The 20,302-nt window shown below is 34.8% G+C and overlaps 1 protein-coding gene across 1 annotated transcript in view; it reads right to left on the minus strand.

Annotated features, from left to right (window-relative positions):
* The window catches only part of MNAT1 (MNAT1 component of CDK activating kinase), a 340,377-nt gene that overhangs the window by 256,105 nt on the left and 63,970 nt on the right, over window positions 1-20,302 (minus strand). The window contains exons 2-3 of the mRNA XM_077122460.1: window positions 2,730-2,882; window positions 692-765 (exon numbers count right to left, since the gene is read on the minus strand). Of these exons, the coding sequence (XP_076978575.1) occupies window positions 692-765; window positions 2,730-2,882 (227 nt within the window). The remainder of the gene's footprint in view (window positions 1-691; window positions 766-2,729; window positions 2,883-20,302) is intronic.

The following is a 20,302-nucleotide window of genomic DNA, read 5'->3' on the forward strand; positions in this document are numbered from 1 at the left end:
AAAAATAAGTAATAGGGGGAACAAATGTTAAAATAAATTTAGATTGAAATGCTAGTGATCGATGAAAGGGAGGGGTAAAAGTGGCATGGTATTATGAATTTTTTTCAGTTGTCTTTTTATTTCTTTTTCTGAATTGATTCAAATGTTCTAAGAAATGATCATGATGATAAATATGCAACTATGTGATGATATTGTGAATTAGTGATTATATATGTAGAACTGAATGATCATAAATTAAGATGTTTGTGTTTGTTGCTGTGTTTTTTTAAAAATTTTTAAAATTAAATTAAATTAAAAAAAAAAAAAACTACACAGGCAAAACTAAAATAAAACAGATAAAGATTCCGAGAGAAAGAACAGAGGAATGGAAGCCTTCACCTAGAGTGAAACAATTACAAAATAGTGTAATCTTAAAAAACTACCATATTATGTTCTAAAAAACATTTAACTGAAACATGCAATAATCTTTCTTCATCTAAAAAATCTGTTTTTTACCTATACTAATCAATGAAAGGAAAACTTAACATTCCAAAACATTGTTAATCAACTCCAAGAAATGAAACATGAAAAATAAAAACACTACAAAAGTAAGCCATTCTCTAATCATTCAGGCATAAACAGTACAAACCATTTAGCCTTTCTAATTTATAACTATTTATACCTCAAAAACCAAATACTATGTAAAACATACCAATTTCTTCCACTTCTTCCAGGAAATCATTATATTCTCTTAAACTAGCAAAGTCTTCTTCTCTTTTATTATATCTTTAAAAGAAGAAAAAAATTAACATATTATACATCATTTGCTTTCATCTAACTGCTTTATTTCTTCTTATCTAATACATACATGATACACTGAAAATGACTGCTTACTATGTCAAACATTGTTTTCTTGACACTAGGTTTTTGACTACAGCAAGAGTACTATTTTTTAAATCTTAGAACTACAGAAAAGGAGTAAAATCAAGAGAGACTGGTTCTCTATGTATAATATTTCTAAGACTTAAAGGAAAGAGAAATTAGGAGCTTGAAAGACTGGGAAATGAACTTAAAAGTCTATTATTGGAAATTATGATATCTTACAGATTCATTAATTTCCAGAAACCAAAACTAACTCAAAAGAAACTCATTCTTTTTTCATGACAGTTTTATTCTAAAGAATTCGGCAGCAGGAAAAGATGTGAATACTGTCATGTACCTGTGAAAACTTAGACTGCAAGGAGTTAACAATAAATTATCAGAATCTAGATAGACTATGTCCCAGTAGTAATCCACATAAAAAAAGAGCAACCTGAGGCATTCATAAAGTAACAATGGTTATGTATCTAGAAAGAAGCTGCTAAAATCGTAGTGATCTGGGTTGATGTATTTCAAAAAAATAAAAATGATAATTATAATAATATTAAAATACATATTATTTAATTTCAAAAACAAGAATAAAGTGACATAATAAAATGACAAATAAAATGAAACCGAGGAACTTGTTGAAGATGCTTTGAAAAATATTGCTTTATTATTTCTTTGCTTTGTATATATGTTATACTATACAATAAAAAGAGTTAAAAAAAAAAAAAAAAAAGTAAATAAAACCCAGGAGCAGTGCAATGGCAACTCAGTGGTAGAATTCTCTCCTGCCATGTCAGAGACCTGGGTTTGATTCCCAGAGCCTGCCCTTGCCAGAAAAAAAAAAGAAACCCAAAACTACTAACAAAGAATAAAAGAAAAAACTAAACTGTAAAAGAAAAAGAGACTATACATGTACAGCATACACACACACACATATATATGTGTGTGTGTATATATATATATATATAAACACATATATATCCACCAAAATAAATTTTTAGCTCACAGAAGATTTTTTCTAACAACCTTCAAATTTTCAACTTAAACAGTATCTCCTCCGGCCTTATCTGACATTACTAAGCCCAACAACACTCAGTCACTAAATTCATAGCACTTTTCTCAATTTATATCATATTCTTGTTTTGTTTGCTTGTTATCCAACTTTTTGCTATTTATGCTACTATAATGTAAGCCTGTTAAAGGCAGGGTTCATAGCTTTTTCACACATCCTTTCATACCTAGTGCCTTATATGCCTAAAGCAATGTTTGCAAACAGTAGGTACTCAATACATTTTTGTTAAAGAATAGCAAATATGAAGTCATCAATCAAGAGGATGTACTCTTCTCTAAAACAGTTAGTAAATAGTATTATTATTTACTATTTACTATGTGTAAAATTAACATATTACACATACTACGTAAATAAAATTAACATATTACACATCAGTTGCTTTCATCTAACTGCTTTATTTCTTCTTACTTAATACATATATGATACACTGAAAATGACTGCTTACTGTGTAAAACATCGTTTTCTTGACACCAGGTTTTTTACTACAGCAGGAGTGCTATTTTTTTAAATCTTAGGACTACAGAAAAGGTATAGCTGAGCTGTCTCTCTAGAAAAATTATTCATCTCTGCATCACAATATAATTGTCGAAGGGGCAGGGAGGAACCCACTCAAAACAGAAAGATGCATGTCCACTCCTTTTGCTTCAAATTTGTTCACCAGAACAATGTCTGCCACAGAGTACAGACTTAAAAAATTTTAGTTGAATGAACAAATAGATCAATTTATAATTATTCACTTGGGAATCTATCCAAATTTATATCACCAAACAATGATAGCAGTTACTGAAATAATTCAAGCTGTAACACTTACATCTTTAGTACTTTTTTTCGAATCTCAACCTCCTTGTCAACAGTAGGATCTTCAAACAGTTGTACCCTGAAGTTACTCTTTCTAAGTGGAGTGCCACACTCAGGACAATTTCCAGCTCCTCGTACAAACAGTAAATCCACACAACTTTCACATCTGTAAGGATAAAAATACAACATAACATTAAGCTAGTGTTCAAATCTGTAGCAATTTTGTGAAAACTTTTTTATTTTTTTACATTAAAAATAGCCCTTGCTACTTAACATACCAAAAAACCTTTAGGCAGAATTTAATCTTCATTTGGAGCTTATTTTTCAAAAATGGGAAACCCACTAAGTTTTACAAATGAAACACATTTGTAAATTAAAATAAACTGAGTGGGGGGATTAGGAGGATTCAAAAGGCAGCAGGATAGGGAGAAGTCAAAGAGGCATGTAAAAGAGTGATGGTCATCTCCATGCCCAGTCTAGTATCACCTTTAGTTCTGGGGAAGAGAAGCCTCTTCTAGGAGAGCTACATCTTACATGGCCCTGCATATCACAAGCACTAAAATGAAGGCTTTTTTTTTTTCTGTTTCTACCTTTTAAGAAAGTTTTTTGAAAGTTCAGTAACTAATTGAGCAAACAGGAATTACACGGGGTCGTTACCAACTGAAAACCCCTCCTCCCCTCCATCCCTCTATGCCAGAGGATACAGCACTAATGAGTGTACCAGGATACATGGAAAAAGGAGAAAATCACCATAGCTTCTGACCGAAGAAATCCTAGAAAAAGAAAATGCTTACAAAAGCTATTATCAGTAAAAGATGGCTGCCCCAAATCAACCAAAGTCACTGCCTAGGCAAGTCAGTTTTCCAAGATAATTGCATCCCCTCTTTCCTCTCTTCTTGGGCATATATTTGGGAAAGGCTTAGGACATCCTGGAAGCCTTCAGTGGAGAAAATAAGGAGCAGGAGAAGTGAACCTCTCTATATCAGATTCCTGGGGATCTGATGGGTTCAGTTCCTGCACTGTTTTAGGTAGTTACAGGCACCACCCAACCATCCCTACCCTGCCCCAAGAGATCCATGTGGCCACTCAGACTAGCAGTTGGAAAGACTGGCTGGGAGGAGAGAGGAGCTTCTTCAGCCTTCAAATCTTGAAGACATAATTTGCTGTTCAGGATGCAGCATGGGAATTCAGGCTGGGCCAAGGCTGTAGCTTGACTTCTAACTTTTCAATATTTAAACATTTGGTATGTTGTCCTCCAGCTGTATTCTTGCCCAATTCCACATGTGTTAGGACCATGCCACCTCTAATCACTCCTATTACCCTGTTTTACTTTCTTGATAGCACTTAGCAATATGTGACACTATCTTCTTTTTACGTTATGTGTGGATTTTCTGTCTCCCTCACTAGAATGAATATCCCATGAGAGTAGAAGTTTGGTCTGTTTCATTCCCAGCGCCTGACACTTAATAAGCACTCAATCACCTCATTCAAGAAAGGGATATATACAGAAGGGAAAAAGAGATATAAATAAATTAAGGAAAGTTGATTTCTGGCAAGTTGTATATTTGACTTATGGAGTAAGCTAAATGAGAAGAATTATTTAGGGAAAGAAGAATTTGTAAGGGTAATAGAAAAAGTGCTAACATTGATTGACCCTTGCATTTTTCTACCTTAATAATGTCCTCAAAAAATAGCAGGAAAAAATTCCCAAAGAGGGAGAGTAGAGATCACAGTTGTCGTTACCAAGATCAACAAAAGCTCAGAAAACCACTTTTGGCTTGGGAGATTGGGAGTGGTGCATTTTCCCTATTCTTAGTGAACACACAATTAAACCTAACTTCAGAAGTTGAAAATAGGAATACTTGCTAACTATACTAACTAAAGATATTTATAAGCAAGAAGCCTGAAATATTCAAAACTATGAAGGTACAAATAATATTCTATATTTCAAAGTCTTGAGGAATAAACTGAGTCAACAGTTAACGATGTAATCTAAAACACTTTAATTTTTCTAAATGTCATATATTCAACATAATATATTCACAATCAGTTGCACATCCCAGCATTTTGAAAACCTGCCTAAATCATAAGGATTTTAAACAGTATCAAAGAACTTTAAAAAGTTTACTTTCTTATACAAATTTTTCTCCTCCTGATTTTAGGTGCTGAAAGAACAACTATTCTATTAAAATTCAGAAGCTTATAGAGAAAAACTGAAAGTTAAACATTCTGTTCTGTATCTTTGCATCTCACTTCTAAAAAGTAACAAACAACCTGTTTAGTGTTTAATGGCTGGGCCTTTTTTACATGTTTATGAAATATACACATGGAAAAATTAATCATAAAAAGGGAACTGAAGAAAAAGTTATTTGCTTGTTCTGTTCATCTGGCAAGAGAGCATCCAAAATAGTGGCACGTGAGCAATCTTTTGCCTAAAGGACTGCTGAGAATCTCTTCTAATAAAACCTTATTTTCCACAGAACACAGGAAAATTTGCTGAAAAAGCCCACATCCTCCATCATTACTCATTTCCAAAGATATTTTTATGGCTTTCTATTGTTTTGAAAAAAACAGAATAATGTCTACCCACTTTTCTCTCTCAAGAGCTTATTTTTAGCACATATTTTCTATTACTAAGAATACTTAATTGCTTATATTACATTATCAAGATTTTTAATGTACTTGCTTACTGTATTTTTAAAAAGAACTACTATATTCAATGCAGGATTTTAATAACTATTAAAGTAGACTAATGATTTAGAAAAAGATGAATATTTAGCCACAAACTCCATATTTAAGACATTCTTTGAAGTAATCTACTTGTATCAGTCCTTTACAGTCTTAATTTCTTGGATTCTAGAAACAATTCAAAACAGAAGGCTATGCATGCTCTTGAAAGACAAAATATTAAAAACAAGTCATTTGTTTTTCTGTCAAAAAAACTTTTTATTCCTAAACTAAATAGTTTTTTAAACTCATGTATGCTTGTTTGAATTTGTAGACCCCAGAAAAGCCGGGTCTTTAATCCTCATTCAATATTGCTGAGTGGGAGCATTTTGATTACCCATGGAGATGTGACCCACCCAATTGTGGGTGATAACTTTTGATTAGATGGTGTCAAGATGTGTCTCCATCCATTCAAGGTGGGTTGCTTACTAGAGCCCTTAAAGAGGGAACCGTTTTGAAATGAGCTCTAGAGCCATGAGAACCCACGCAGCCAGAGACCTTTGGAGATGAAGAAGGAAAACGCCCCCTGGGGAGCTTCATGAAACAAGAAGCCTGGAGAGAAAGCTGGCAGACATCACCACGTTTACCATGTGCCTTTCCAGTTGAGAGAGAAATCCTGAATATCATCGGCCTTCTTGAACCAAGGTATCTTTCCCTGGATGCCTTAGATTGGACATTCCTATAGCCTTGCTTTAATTTGACCATTTTCACAGCCTTAGAACTTTTTTTAGAACTATAAACTTGCAACTTATTAAATTCCCGTTTTTAACAGCCACTCCATTTCCAGTATATCACATTCCAGCAGCTTTCAAACAAGAACACCAGGTGTACTAAATTCTGAGTGTAGGAGTTAGAAATTACTAAAGAAAATTTTCCTCCCAAAATGTGCTGCCTAATTTTTCTGTACTAATGAATACCGATTGACATTAAACACTAAAACTTTACAAATCTTAACTCAACTAAGCCATTGACAAAATCTTTGCCCTAACAGAATTTCAGAAGTAGAAATAACCTCAATAATCATCCAGCAAACAAAATTAATGAAGTATTTGCAACATCCAACATTGAAATACATTACAGGATTCACAGAAACACACGAAAAATAACACTTTTTGCACTTTAGAAAAGGCAGCCAAATTACAAATAACTTTGTCCCAATAGTTTACAAACTGGCCACTTAGAATACATTTTTCCAAAGAAACTAAGCTATAAATGATGGTTAACTTGTCAACTAGATCAAAGCAGCCCAAAGATGTATTAGGCTTTTTAGTTTGTTTGTTTCTCCTTTTCTTCACCACTAAAGACTATGAGAGTAGCTTTCAAGTGGGAATTAGAATAGCATCTAATGGATGTGGTCCACGGGGAATTGACAACAAAGTTAAATTTTTATCTTTAGAAAATGTGGAATTTTCTTTAAACATCAATCTATTCATATTCAAAAGGTTTTCTTGAGGATTTAAAAACTTGAAACTGAATTATTTTTGAGACAAGCAATATGTAATCTTTATAAAAGCAGAGAATTACCTATTTATATATAATGTGAATTTCAGGTTCATTAGTCGTGGGATCTTTAATTAATCTCCTTTTTCAATAATCCTTTCCTATTTAAATCATAATTTAAAATAAGAATGCCTTATATAATTTATGCGACAGTCTCAATTTGAACCTTAAATTTTGCAATCAGTTCTTTTATTCTTTTACATTAAATTAGTATGACTGGATTTAGAGCTAGAAGGAAATTAAGAATCATCCTACTCCAAAGCCTAAGCAAACAAATTTATAAACTACTGCAAAAAGTGCTTTAGGGATATCAAGGCAAAGAATTCACCCATTATGAAAACAGAAGTGAGTTGGTGACCCGCCCTGATCAAGGTATCGGATTGAAATGCTTGAGGGCTCCATCCCCCATAGAAGCTGTCTATGAATAACTAGCAAAAACTGGCAGAAACATCTTTCTCAAAGCTCCAGAAAACACTTAAAAGACTGCAGTAACAGGGTGAGCACCAAATCAAGAAAAAAGTTACTATACAGTAGAAAGATCTCATTGGTACCCTGACTGAAACCTCTCTCAGCCCTCAGTAGCTTGGAGCAGAGCCAACAGCACTCCCAGTGCAAATCCTTCGTCCCAGTACCAGAGGAAACAGAGTAACCTGCATGCATGTGCTACGGGGCCATGTGTCCGGCCCAGTCTGTGTGATGGTGGCCTGAGGGGTGCACTGCCACAGAATTTGCCTGTGTGTAAAAGGCAGCTCACAGAGCTCTCCGATAGAAGGCTGTGAGAGCAGCCAAGTTGTGCGGCCTAGGGCGATGGGTTGCTGGCTGCAGGACATACAGTGTAATGCCAGAGACCTGAGGAAACTGTTTCCTACAGAAGAAGGGACGGTCATATTCATATGAACGGGGGAAGTGCTAAGGACATACATGAATGCAAAAGACAAAAAGTACAGAAAAGATTAGGAAGTGCCCTATGCTTGGCCTGGAGCTATTCTCTAAACTAATTATATGACTAACTCTGAAGAAGAGCACTTGCACAATTCAACTTCAAAGACTTGAAGACGAGTCCCCTTTTAATTTTGTTTGTTGTTGTTAGCTCCTGGCATTCAAGGAAAGCTCTGACATAATGCTAGCTGCATACAAACTTAACAAACAGATGCCTCAGAAACTAAATTCCAGGAGTGACACATTAAAATATCAAAATGTCCAATTTTCAACAAAAGATGATAAAACATACAAAGAAATAGAAAGCAACAGCCCAGACAAAGGAGAAGATTAAAACATTAGAAACCATCAGTGAGGAGGACCATACTTGGAACATTTCAGACAAAGACTTTTAAAAACTCACCCTAAGAAATATTGAAAGAAATAACTTCCCAAATGCAGCAAAAAAAACACATGTGAATATGAACATCCAAGAAGCTCAGAGAACACCCAACAGGATAAACATGAAGGAAAAAACAATACAAGAAAAATACTCCCATCATATATTGGTTACACTATCAAATGCAAAGGGCAAAGAGAGAGAGTTCTGAAAGCTGCAAGACAGTGATTCAAAGCAGCACGAAGAAATAAAGACCTGTGGTAAACATGGGTAATTGTAAATTCCAGTATTGTTGTATTGTCTATTGGTATATATCTAAACTTTTTATTTCCCACAGGTGCTAAAATGAAAATGTATAGTGATAAATCTAAGTTCTTGTACAAGATACACACAATGTACAAGATTGAAAGAATGAAAAGCATAAAAAATGTTGGGGAGACAGACAGTTGTAAGAAAAATATATGTGCATGCTATCAAAGGTACGATGGTTTGTTATGTAGTTAGGACATTAAACTTAAACCTCATGGTAACAACACAGAAAATAAATGGAAAAAAAAAATTCCAAATAAAAGGGAGAAGGCTCGCAATATGGTACAATACAAAAAAGCAAATAAATAGTAAAGTAGGCATAAACAGAAGTGAGGAATAAAAAAGGTATAAGACTTGCAAAGTCTAAGTAGCAAAATGGCAGAAGAAAGTCCTGTGTTATCAGTGGTGACTTTAAATGTAAATGGATTAAACTCTCCAATCAAAAGGCTGACACTGGCAGAATCAATAAAAAAAAGTATATCCAAACTATTCGCTGTCTGCAAGAGACTCACCTTAAAGTCAAAGATACAGCTTTTAGCTTGCTGCCGGAACTGGAGCCAGCTCCCCAAACCCCGAACCCAGAGTCCAGAGCCCCGAGCCCCTAGGCTGACGTCCGCGCCAGGAACTGTGCGTCTGTGCCCGGAGCCCACACCCAGAACCCCAGCCCGGCATCCGCCCAACCCCAAAGCCAGTAGGGGCCGCCGCAAGAGCAAGCGCGCCAAAGGCAGTGGTGACGAGCAGGAGAACCGGGCAGTGGGCCTGGCGGCGTCAGGTGTGGCGGCTGGGGAAGGCTGCAGGGTGGCAGCGGGACCTGGGGCCACGGGGACCGGCCTGGCCACCGCTGCCGCGATCCATGGCAGCTGTGAAAACCAGCATCCTAGCCACCACCAGAAGGATCCAAATGGGTTTGGAGCTGCACAAACAGCCTTAGAGAATTGTCACTACTTGCCTGTCTGGAGGTATCCTGATAAAATTCCCTTCATAGGGCTTTTGACCTGGCTCAGTGACCTCTCAGTGAGAAAGCCCTATTCCTAAATCAGCAACAACTGCTTAATGTGGCAGCTGAGGGAGGCAGCAATAACAGTTGGGGCAAATGAGGTGGGTTAAAACGCATGCAAAAAAAATTGGAACACATAAAGACAGAGGAAAGTTTGGCTTATACAGAGGTGAAAGAAAAAGTTGTTAAAAGAGAATGTCCCTAAGGAAGTACAGATATTTGACATAAAAAAACAGAGACTTTAAATCAGCTATATATTTGAAGAACTAAACGAAGTTGTTCTTTTTAAAGAACTGAGAAAGTATGACAATCATTTCTCACCAAATGGAGACTATCAATAAAGACTTAAAATTTATAAAATAGAACCTGATAGAAATCTGAAGATTAAAAGTAGATAAATGCAATGAAAAGTTCACTACAGAGACTTGCCAGATTTGAGCTGGCAGAAGAAAGAATCACTGAAGGTGAAGATAGGTCAATTGAGATTATCCAGTGTGAGGAATAGAAAAGAAAAAAGAATGAAGAAAAATAAACAGGACTTCAGAGACCTGTGGAACACCATCAAGTACCAATCTAGGCATAAAGGGAGTCTTAGAAGGAGAGAAAGGAGAGAAAGGAGAGAGAGGCAGAAAGAATATGTGAAGAAATAATGGGGCCTAAAACTTACCCAGTTTGATGGAAGACATGAACCTACACATCCAAAAAGCTCAGCGAACTCCACATAGGAAAGATCCACACCTTGCTAAGTCATAGTCGAATTGTCAAAAGCCAAAGACAACAAGTTTTGAAAGTGGCCAGAAAAAAATTATTCATCATGTACCAAGGCATCCTTAATAAGATTAATAGCTGAATTCTCATTAGAAACCCTGGAGGCCAGAAGGCAGTCAAGTAACATATTCAGCATGCTGAAAGAAAAAGACTATCAATCAAGAAGTCTTTATCAAGCAAAACTGTCATTTAGAAATGGAGAAATTAAGATATTTCCATATAAACAAAACTGAGAATAAGTCAATAGCAGACCTGCTCTGTGAGAAATACTAAAGTAAATCTTCAGGCTAAAAAGAAAGGACACTAGAAAGGACACTAGAAAGGACGCAAAAAAGAAATCATGATTACTTATAAAGTAATTACATAAGTAAATATAAAAAAAGGTAAAAAAAAAAAAAAAAAAGGTACAGCTTTAAGGATGGAAAAACATTCACCATGACAGTAGGAACCAAAAGAGAGCTGGGAGTGGGGGGGATGGGGACTATAGTTGTATTGGATAAAATAGACTTTTAACTCAAAAGAATTATGCTGGACAAAGACGGTCATTATATACTAATAAAGAGGAATATTCAACAGGAAGATGTACCAATTATAAATATATGCATGCATCTAACAGCAAAGCCCCAAAACATATGCAGCAAACACTGAAAGACTTGAAAGGAGAAAGATGAAGCTTCTATACTAATTGTAGAACACTTTAACACACCACTCTCAATAATAGATGGAACATCAATTCAGAAGATCAATAAGGAAGTATAGGACTTGAATGGTACACTAAACCAAGTAGACATAACAGACATATATACAAAACTGTACACAATGAAAACAGAATACACATTATTCTAGAATGTCTATGGATTATTCTCCAGGACAAACCATATGTTTGGCCAGAAAACCAAAATTATTGAAATTAAAAAATGTGTATTCTCTAACCACATCAGAATGAAGCTAGAAATCAATAACAGCAGGAGAAATGGAAAATTCACAAATAATGTGAAATTACCTGGCATGCTCTTAAACAATCAATGGGTTAAAAAGAAAATCAGAAGCAAAATTAGTAAATAAAATGAGGCAAAAGAAAATGAAAATACAATATACCAAAACTTTTAGGATGCAGCAGAGTTAGTGAACACAGAGAAATTTATACAACTAAATGCTTAACATAAAAAAGAGGAAAGACTACAAATCAGAGAACTTACCTCAAAACTGGAAGAATTAGAACAAGAAGAGCAAATTAAACCCAAAGCAAGAAGAGAGAAGGAAATAGCAAAGATTAGAGTGGAGATAAATAAAATAAATACAGAGATCATTAGAGTGGAGATAAATAAAATAAATACAGAGATCAACAAAATCAAAAGTTGGTACTTTGACAAGATCAATAAAATCAAACATTCAGCTAGACTGGCAAAGAAAACAAGAAAGAATACAAACAATAAAATTCAGAAAGAAAAATGGGGACATTATTACCAACCTGCTGAAATTAAAAGAGCTATAAGAGGCTACTATGAAGAACTGCACACAGTAAATTAGATAACCTATATGAAATGGAGAAATTCATAGAAACAAACTACCTATAATGACTAAAGAAATAGGAGATCCCAACAAACCAATTACTAGTAAAAGAATAAATAAGTAATCGAAAACCTCCCAACAACAACAAAAAAAAAACCCCAGGAAATAAGACAGATTCACAGGGAAATTCTACCAAATATTTCAAGAAGATGTAACTCCAATTCTGCTCAAACTCTTCCAAAATATTGAAGAGGAGGGAACATTCCCCAACTCATCCTATGAGGCCAGCATCAATCACCCTCTATGGTGGTCTAAAGCTGTATGTACCTAACAAAAGTATGTTCTTAAAGTTAACCCACTCCTGTAAGTGTGGACCCATTATAAGTAGGATCTTCTGGTGAGGCTACTTAAATTAAGGTGTATCCCATCTCATTAAGGGTAGGCCTTCATCTTTTTTACTGGAGTCCTTTATAAAAGAATATAATTCAGATAAAGAGAGAAAAAGCCACAGAAGTAAGAAGCTGAAAGTCAAGAAACCTGGAAGAGAAAGGCAAGATCAGCAGATACCGCCATGTGCCTTGCCCTGTGGTTAAGGATCGCCAACAGCCAGTCTTCAGGAAGAAAGTATCAACTTGATGACGCCTTGATTTGGACATTTTTCTCAGCCTCAAAACCAAAACCTTGAAAGCTAATAAATTCCCATTGTTAAAAGTCAACATTATTTATGGTACCTGCTTTGAACAGCTTAGCAAACTAAAACACGCTCATACCAAAGCTAGATTAAGATATCACAGGAAACTACAGACCAATATCTCTTATCAATATAGATGCAAAAATCATCAACAAAATATTAGCAAACCAAATCCAACAGCATATTAAAAGATTTATACATGATAATCAAGAGGAATTTATCACTTGTATACAAGATCGATTTAACATAAAATCAATTAGTATAATATATCATATTAAAAGAATGAAGGGGAAAAAGTACATGCTCATCTCGATGCAGAAAAGGCATCTGACAAAATCCAAGAGTCTGTCTTGATAAAAACAGAGAATTCTTGATATTCTCACAAGCTGGGGGGATAGCCAAAGCAATAGTGTCAATCCCCAATCTTGGGGTTTGTTCATATAAAACTTAACCCCACAAAGGATAAGTTCAGTCTACTTAAAATTAGGCCTAAGAGTCACCCCCCAAGAGAACCTCTTTTGTGGCTCAGATGTGGCCTCTCTCTCCAGCCAACACAACAAGCAGATTCACTGCCCTCCCCCTGTCTCCGTGGGACATGACACCCAGGGGTGTGGACCTTTCTGGCAATGTGGGACAGAAATCCTAGAATGAGCTGAGACTCAGCATCAAGGGATTGAGAAAACCTTCTCGACCAAAAAGGGGAAGAGCGAAATGAGACAAAATAAAGTGTCAATGGCTGAGAGATTCCAAACAGAATCGAGAGGTTATCCTGGAGGTTATTCTTACGCATTAAATAGATATCGCCTTGTTATCCAAGATGTAATGGAGAGGCTGGAGGGAACTACCTGAAAATGTGGAGCTGTGTTCCAGTAGCCATGTTTCTTGAAGATGATTGTATAATGATATAGCTTTCACAATGTGACTGTGTGATTGTGAAAACCTTGTGTCTGATGCTCCTTTTATCTACCTTATCAACAGACGAGTAAAACATATTAGATAAAAATAAATAATAGAGGGAACAAACGATAAATAAACTTAGATTGAAATGCTAGTGATCGATGAAAGGGAGGGGTAAGTGGCATGGTATTATGAATTTTTTTCAGTTGTCTTTTTATTTCTTTTTATGAATTGATACAAATGTTCTAAGAAATGATCATGATGATGAACATGCAACTATGTGATGATATTGTGAATTACTGATTATATATGTAGAACGGAATGATCATAAGTTAAGAATGTTTATGTTTGTTGTTTTTTTAATTAAAAAATTAATTTAAAAATGTGAATAATAGGGGGAACAAATGTTAAAATAAATTTAGTAGACTGAAATGCTAGTGCTCAATGAAAGGGAGGGTAAGGGGTATGATATGTATGAATTTTTTTTCTGTTTTCTTCTTTTTTCTTTTTTTGAATTGATGCAAATGTTCTAAGAAATGATCATGATGACGAATATACAACTATGTGATAGAAAAAAAGAATGTTCATATTGTATGTTGATTGGTTTTATTAATAAAAATTTATTAAAAAAAAAAAGACACTTTCCCTCAGGTGTGTTGCATTCAGTAGCTTTAGCAAACTAAAACAAAAAAAAAATCACTTACTTATTCATCAAATTCAAATTCATTTAACAAATATTCACTAAATGCATATTATGTGATAGGCACTACTGGGGTCAATAAGCAAAACAAAGAACCCCATCCTCACAGAGCCTACCCACTAGTACAGGCAGGCAGACAGATTATATAGTGTTAGAAGGTTTGATAAAAGCTACGAAAAAAGGAAAAAATAAAGCAGGGTAAACAGAACACTGGGAGTAGCCGAGGAAGTGAGGTAGGTGGGCAAGAGGTGTAGTAAAAAAGATCAAGACAAGGAAGCTGAAGACGCAAAAGATCAAAAAAGACAGGAGACACTAGAAAGATTTTGAGGTTTACTCTACAGGAAATAGGAAGCCATTGGAAGAGCTTTGAGCAAAGAAGTAACATGACGTGAATTATTTAATTAAAGGATCACTATGGTTGCGGTGTGGAAAATAGACTATAGGGGCAAAGGCAAAAGCAGGTAAAATAATAAGTGAGCTATTTCCATAATTTTTGTAAGAGATGATGGTGACTCAAACCAAAGAGATAGTGAAGGTATAGTAAAAAGTACAAAGATTCTCATCTTATGCACACATTTCACAGAAGAAGAAACAGAACTTTCCAATAAACATGAAAGATAAATAATCAGGGAAACACATTTTTTGAACCACAGTAAAATACTATTTCATATTTGAAAATTAGAAAAAATTCAAGTCTGACAATACCAAATGTTGGTGAAGGTACAGAAAAACCATTCAACCTCACTGGAAAACAAGTTGGTATTTCCTAGTAAAGTTAAATACACAAACACTCGACCTAACAACTCCACTCTAGGCATATATCCTAGGAAATCCTGCATGCATGTGTACCAGGACACATGCACAAAAATGTTATGGCATTCTTTCCTATAGCAAAAAAATCAGAAACAACCCAAATGTCCATTAATAGTAAAATGGATAAATAAAACGTGGTATAGTCATACAATGGAATACTATATAGCTGTGAACTTAACAAATTACATCTAGGTTGTGTCAACAGAGATGAGTATCAAACATGTTAACTCAGGCAGTGCGATGGTGGCTCAGCAGCAGAATTCTCACCTACCATGCCGGAGACCTGGGTTTGATTCCCGGTCCCTGCCCATGCGAAAACACAATGTTGAATGAACAAAGTAAGATGCAAAAGAACACACATATAATACATACACTTACATAAAATTCAAAACTATAAAGACTAACACACTACTTAGAGATTGAGCAATGTGGCAAATCTGCAATAAAAGAAAAAGAATGATTAATACAAAATTAGGGATAGAAGGTATCTCCATGGGAGAAGGAAGAAGCTGTGACAGAGGAAGGATAGAGGCTTCAAAGATATTGGTAATGTTATATTTCTTAATGTAGGTGCTAGGGGGCGGACCACAGTGGCTCAGCAGGCAGGAACGCTTGCTTGCGATGCCAGAGGACCCGGGTTCGATTCCCGGTGTCTGCCCATGTTAAAAAAAAAAAAAAAAAGTTAATATAGGTGCTAGGTACCAAGGCATTTGATTCAATATTATTATCCATGAAGCTATACACGTTATATATAGACTTCTATGCAAAAATAGAAAATTTTAATGTAAACTTGACATTTATAACCTTGGAACAGAAGGGACTTTTCGAAAATGTACATGGCTTTGTCATTACCACATCCTGATATAGAGGAGAAAGAGGAAAAAAGATTGTGGGAAGGAAGTGAATAACAGCATGGGGATTAGAAGCAGAAATTTTGTCATTAATTAGACCTAGTTGAATCCAACTTGAGCCATTTACTAAGTGTGTTATCTTAAGCAAGTACTTATAGTCTCTAAGCCTCAATTTTGTCATCCATAAAAAAGTGGATTAACAATACCTACCAATTAAAATTACTATAAAGATTAAATAAGATAATAAATAAAGAGTACTTGGTACAATGACGAGAACACAGTAAACATTTCTGTAGAGTAGCAGTATTCTTTAAAACCTTCCTAGGTTATGCAAATCCCCTTCTCACCTCACCTCTGAAAGATTTTGTTGTTAACCTGAAAGAGAGGCGAGTTACAGAAATTCTTTTCTGAGATATAATTTGGAAACCATTAGATTTCTCCCTTGTGTTTCTATCAGCCATATCATTTACAAAGACCAAAGCAAAATTTTAAAAGTCTAACCAAGAATTTTAAAAGCCAACCAAGGGGAAAGTTACTAAACATGTAATTCTTCAAAAAATATCATTAAGGACTATTTATAAGCCAATACATTAACTATTAATAAATGGGTAATATAAAAATACTATGTGCTCAACCTCAAGCAGAAATGAAGTTAGCCAAGGCAAAAAACAAAACAAAAAAAAATGAACTGTCCTTGCCTCCAAAGTCGTTAGAAAACCCAGAAGGATCTGACAGGTAGACTTACCAATTCAACTTTATTGACTTCCCCCAGCTGTGCTCTTTGTTTTATCTAAAGTCCCTGTAAACAGGCTCCAAAACTGCCCTTAATTCTTTCCAAAGTTAGGATATCCAAGAAAAATCCCAAAAAGGATACACTGTAGTAACAAGAAATTCTGAGCCATATGAAGTGGTAAGCTAGCCAGACAGAACAAGGTGCATTAGACTACAGGTTTGTGAGGGAGGATAATGCTTGTACCAGAACGTACAAAACCATAAGTAACAAATCCACAACACACACAAGGGCTTCTACATATCACTCCTGAAATGTTCCTCCACTTCCCTTCCAGAATGTAGTTTAGGTTTATATTACACTCCCAATCCAAAAGTGCATTGTTAACACCTCAAGAAGCATATGGAAACCATTTCCCTGATCTGCTCCAATATTAAAAATGTTTACTATAAGAGAAACAGATCTCTGAACCCAAAACTTAACAACTTATTAAAACAGAAACTCCCAATTTGATTTACCTACAAACTTAGTTTTATTATTAAACTATAATTCACCAAACTTGCTCCATATTATCTGAAAATATTTCCTATTTCTTACAGAATATTTATTTTCTCTTTTACTATTTCAAATTTCCAACTGCAATATATTTGAAATTCTAACAAGTATCTATCCACTTTATCTTGGTTTTAATAATTAAATTATTAAATTATATTGATAAGCTTCTGCAAATTAAAATCTAAAGAGCCATATAAAATAGCATTAACTATAAAGAAATTTACTGTTTTTCTTTTATCTGAAAAGTTTCTCAAGAACATTTTGAAAAACAAGATGAGTAACAAAAGAGTGGGGAAGGGGAGATTGTATTATTTTAATAAAAGAAATCCTTCTACACTGACTACAATCACCTTCTTAGGACATCACCAAAAACAAATATTGGAAAGTTGAGAGATCCATTTTTTTTTAATCATTTTCAAGTTGTATTTTTACTTTTGTATTTTGAGATTTAAATAAATACTGTATATAGTTTTAAGATTACAGATTCCAAATTGTGTATAGACTCAGATTCTAAGGATTCTATATTAAAGAAAGTTACATCCAACTCTGCTAGAATTGCAGTCATATAAGCAAGATGTAAAATTTTTAACCCAACACAGTACACTTCAGAGACAAATTTTCATCTTCAACGTAACCATTAAGAGAAGCTGTCAGCAATAAATGTCTGTTTCCCAAAGATCATTTTAAAGAAAGCTCTATTTTTTAAATCTTTGTAATATTTTTTATCTGATGTGTAGCTTTCTGGCTACGAGCTTCGCCAGCACCAGACACAGTATCAGCCTGTTTAGTTCTATTCCAAACTATGGATGCAACCTCCTGAGCTACCAGCTCTTAATCCCCACGGTGTCCCCACAGCGACTTCATCCAGACCTCAAATCCTGACACTTCCTTCTTCTCCCAATTACAATCCCTCCTAGCTGTACTTGCTTTTATAACCAGCCTAAATTCAAGACCCACCATTTTAGTTACTACCGGATGCCAATTTATTTCTTTCCCTGTTTACTTATATGTTCCCTGCCTTGTTGCAGAAAGAATTTCACATAATCTTCAGACTCCCATTCTTCACCTAATCACCAAAATCCCAAACATTAGAGTTATCTTACACTATTCATTCTTACTCCCATAACGACAAATGATCAAATCCTCTAATTTGTCTCTTAAATATGTCTCAGATCTTTCCCAATTTTACTCAATTCACTGCTAATATCTTAATGTTGTCTCATTCATTAACTAAACATAAAACAAGGGGTTAAAAGTATGGAAATAGTGCATTGATTTCAAATCATTTGTGATAAGTTTTAAATATTTCCTAAACTGGCAGCTACTAAGCAGCTGCATTGTACAATTTAAGTCTATACGGTACAAATCTGATGTTTATTTTATAATTTTGAACTTCAGATTACCGAAGTAAATACCATCCACACATAAAATTTTCATTTTACATATATATATAGTAGTTTAACAAATACAGGATCACATTAACAACTCCTCCATAACACTATAAAGAGAAGATAAGGGGGCACAAAACAGGTCTTAATAAATTTAAAAATACTGAAATTATTCAAAGCACTTTCTCTGATCAATGGGATGAAGATGGATCTCAATAACCACCAAAGAACGAGAACATTTACAAATAAATGGAGATTAAATAACACCCTCTTAAACAACCAGTGGGTCAAAGAAAAAATTGCTAGAGAAATCAGTAGCTATCTGGAGATGAATGAAAATGTGAATACAACTCATCAGGACTTATGGGATGCAGCAAAGGCTGTGCGCAGTGGGAAATCTATTGCTTTAAATGCCTATATTAAAAAACAAAAAAGAGCAAAAATCAAGGGAGGACTTAACAGCAAACCTGGAGAAACTTGAGAAAGAACAGAAAACTAACCCCAAAGCAAATAGAAGAAGAGAAATAACAAAGATCAAAGGAGAGATAAATGAATGGGCGAACATTTGAACAACAGAAAGAATCAATAAAATCAAAGTTCGTTCTTTGAGAAAATCAATAAAACTGATGAGCCACTAGCAAGACTAACAAAGAAAAAAAGAAAAAGGATGCAAATAAACAAAATCAGAAATGAGAAGGGGTGTCTTATCACAGACCCTGAAGTAATAAAAGAAATCATAAGAGGATACCGTGAACAACTACAAGCCAACAAACTACACAATTTGGATGAAATGGACAAATTCCTGGAGACACAAAAACAAGTTACACTCATTTAGGAAGAAATAGAAGATCTCAACTAACCAGTCACAAGTAAAGAGATTCAATCAGTCATCAAAAATCTTCCTACAAAGAAAAGCCCAGGGACAGATGGCTTCACAGGGGAATTTACGCAAACATTCCAAAAAGAACTAACAACACATTAAAAGAATTATACACCATGACCAAGTGGGTTTTATATGAGGAATGCAAGGAAATCAATTAATGTAATACAGCACATTAACAAATCAAAAGGGAAAAAAATCACATGATCATCTCGATTGATGCTGAAAAAGCATTCAACAAAACTCAGCATCCTTTTCTAATAACACTTCAGAAGATAGGAATCAAATATGATTTCTACCTCAATATGATAAAGGGAATATATGAAAAACTGATAGCCAGCATCATACTCAATGAAGAGAGACTGAAAGCCTTCCTCCTAAGATCAGGTAAAAGACAAGGATGCCCACTGTCACCACTATTATACTACACTGTGCTAGAAGTTCTAGCTAGAGCAATCAGGCAGGACAAAGAAATAAAAGGCATCCAAATTGGAAAAGAAGAAGTAAAACTTTCATTATTTACAGATGATAAGATACTATACCTAGAAGGTCCTGAGAAATCTAAAGCAAAGTTACCTGAACTAATAAACAAATTCAGCAAGGTGGCAAGATATAAAATTAATGTGCAAAATCAGTAACATTTCTATACACAAGCAATGAGCTAGACGAGGAGTCAGTTAAGGAAAAAAATCCATTCAAAATAGCAACTAAAAGAATCAAATACTCAGGAATGAACTTAACTAGAGACGTAAAGGATTGTACACAGAAAACTACATAACGTTGCTAAAAGAAATCAAAGGAGATCTAAATAGGTGGAAAGACATTCCCTGCTCCTGGACAGGAAGGCTAAATATAGTTAAGATGTCAATTCTCCCACAATTGATCTACAAATTCAGTGCAGTACTAATCAAAATTCCAACAACCTACTTTGAAGATTTGGAAAAGCTAAC

This window comes from Tamandua tetradactyla, chromosome 12 (genome assembly GCF_023851605.1).
Source record: "Tamandua tetradactyla isolate mTamTet1 chromosome 12, mTamTet1.pri, whole genome shotgun sequence".
Classification (NCBI taxonomy): Eukaryota; Metazoa; Chordata; class Mammalia; order Pilosa; family Myrmecophagidae; genus Tamandua; species Tamandua tetradactyla.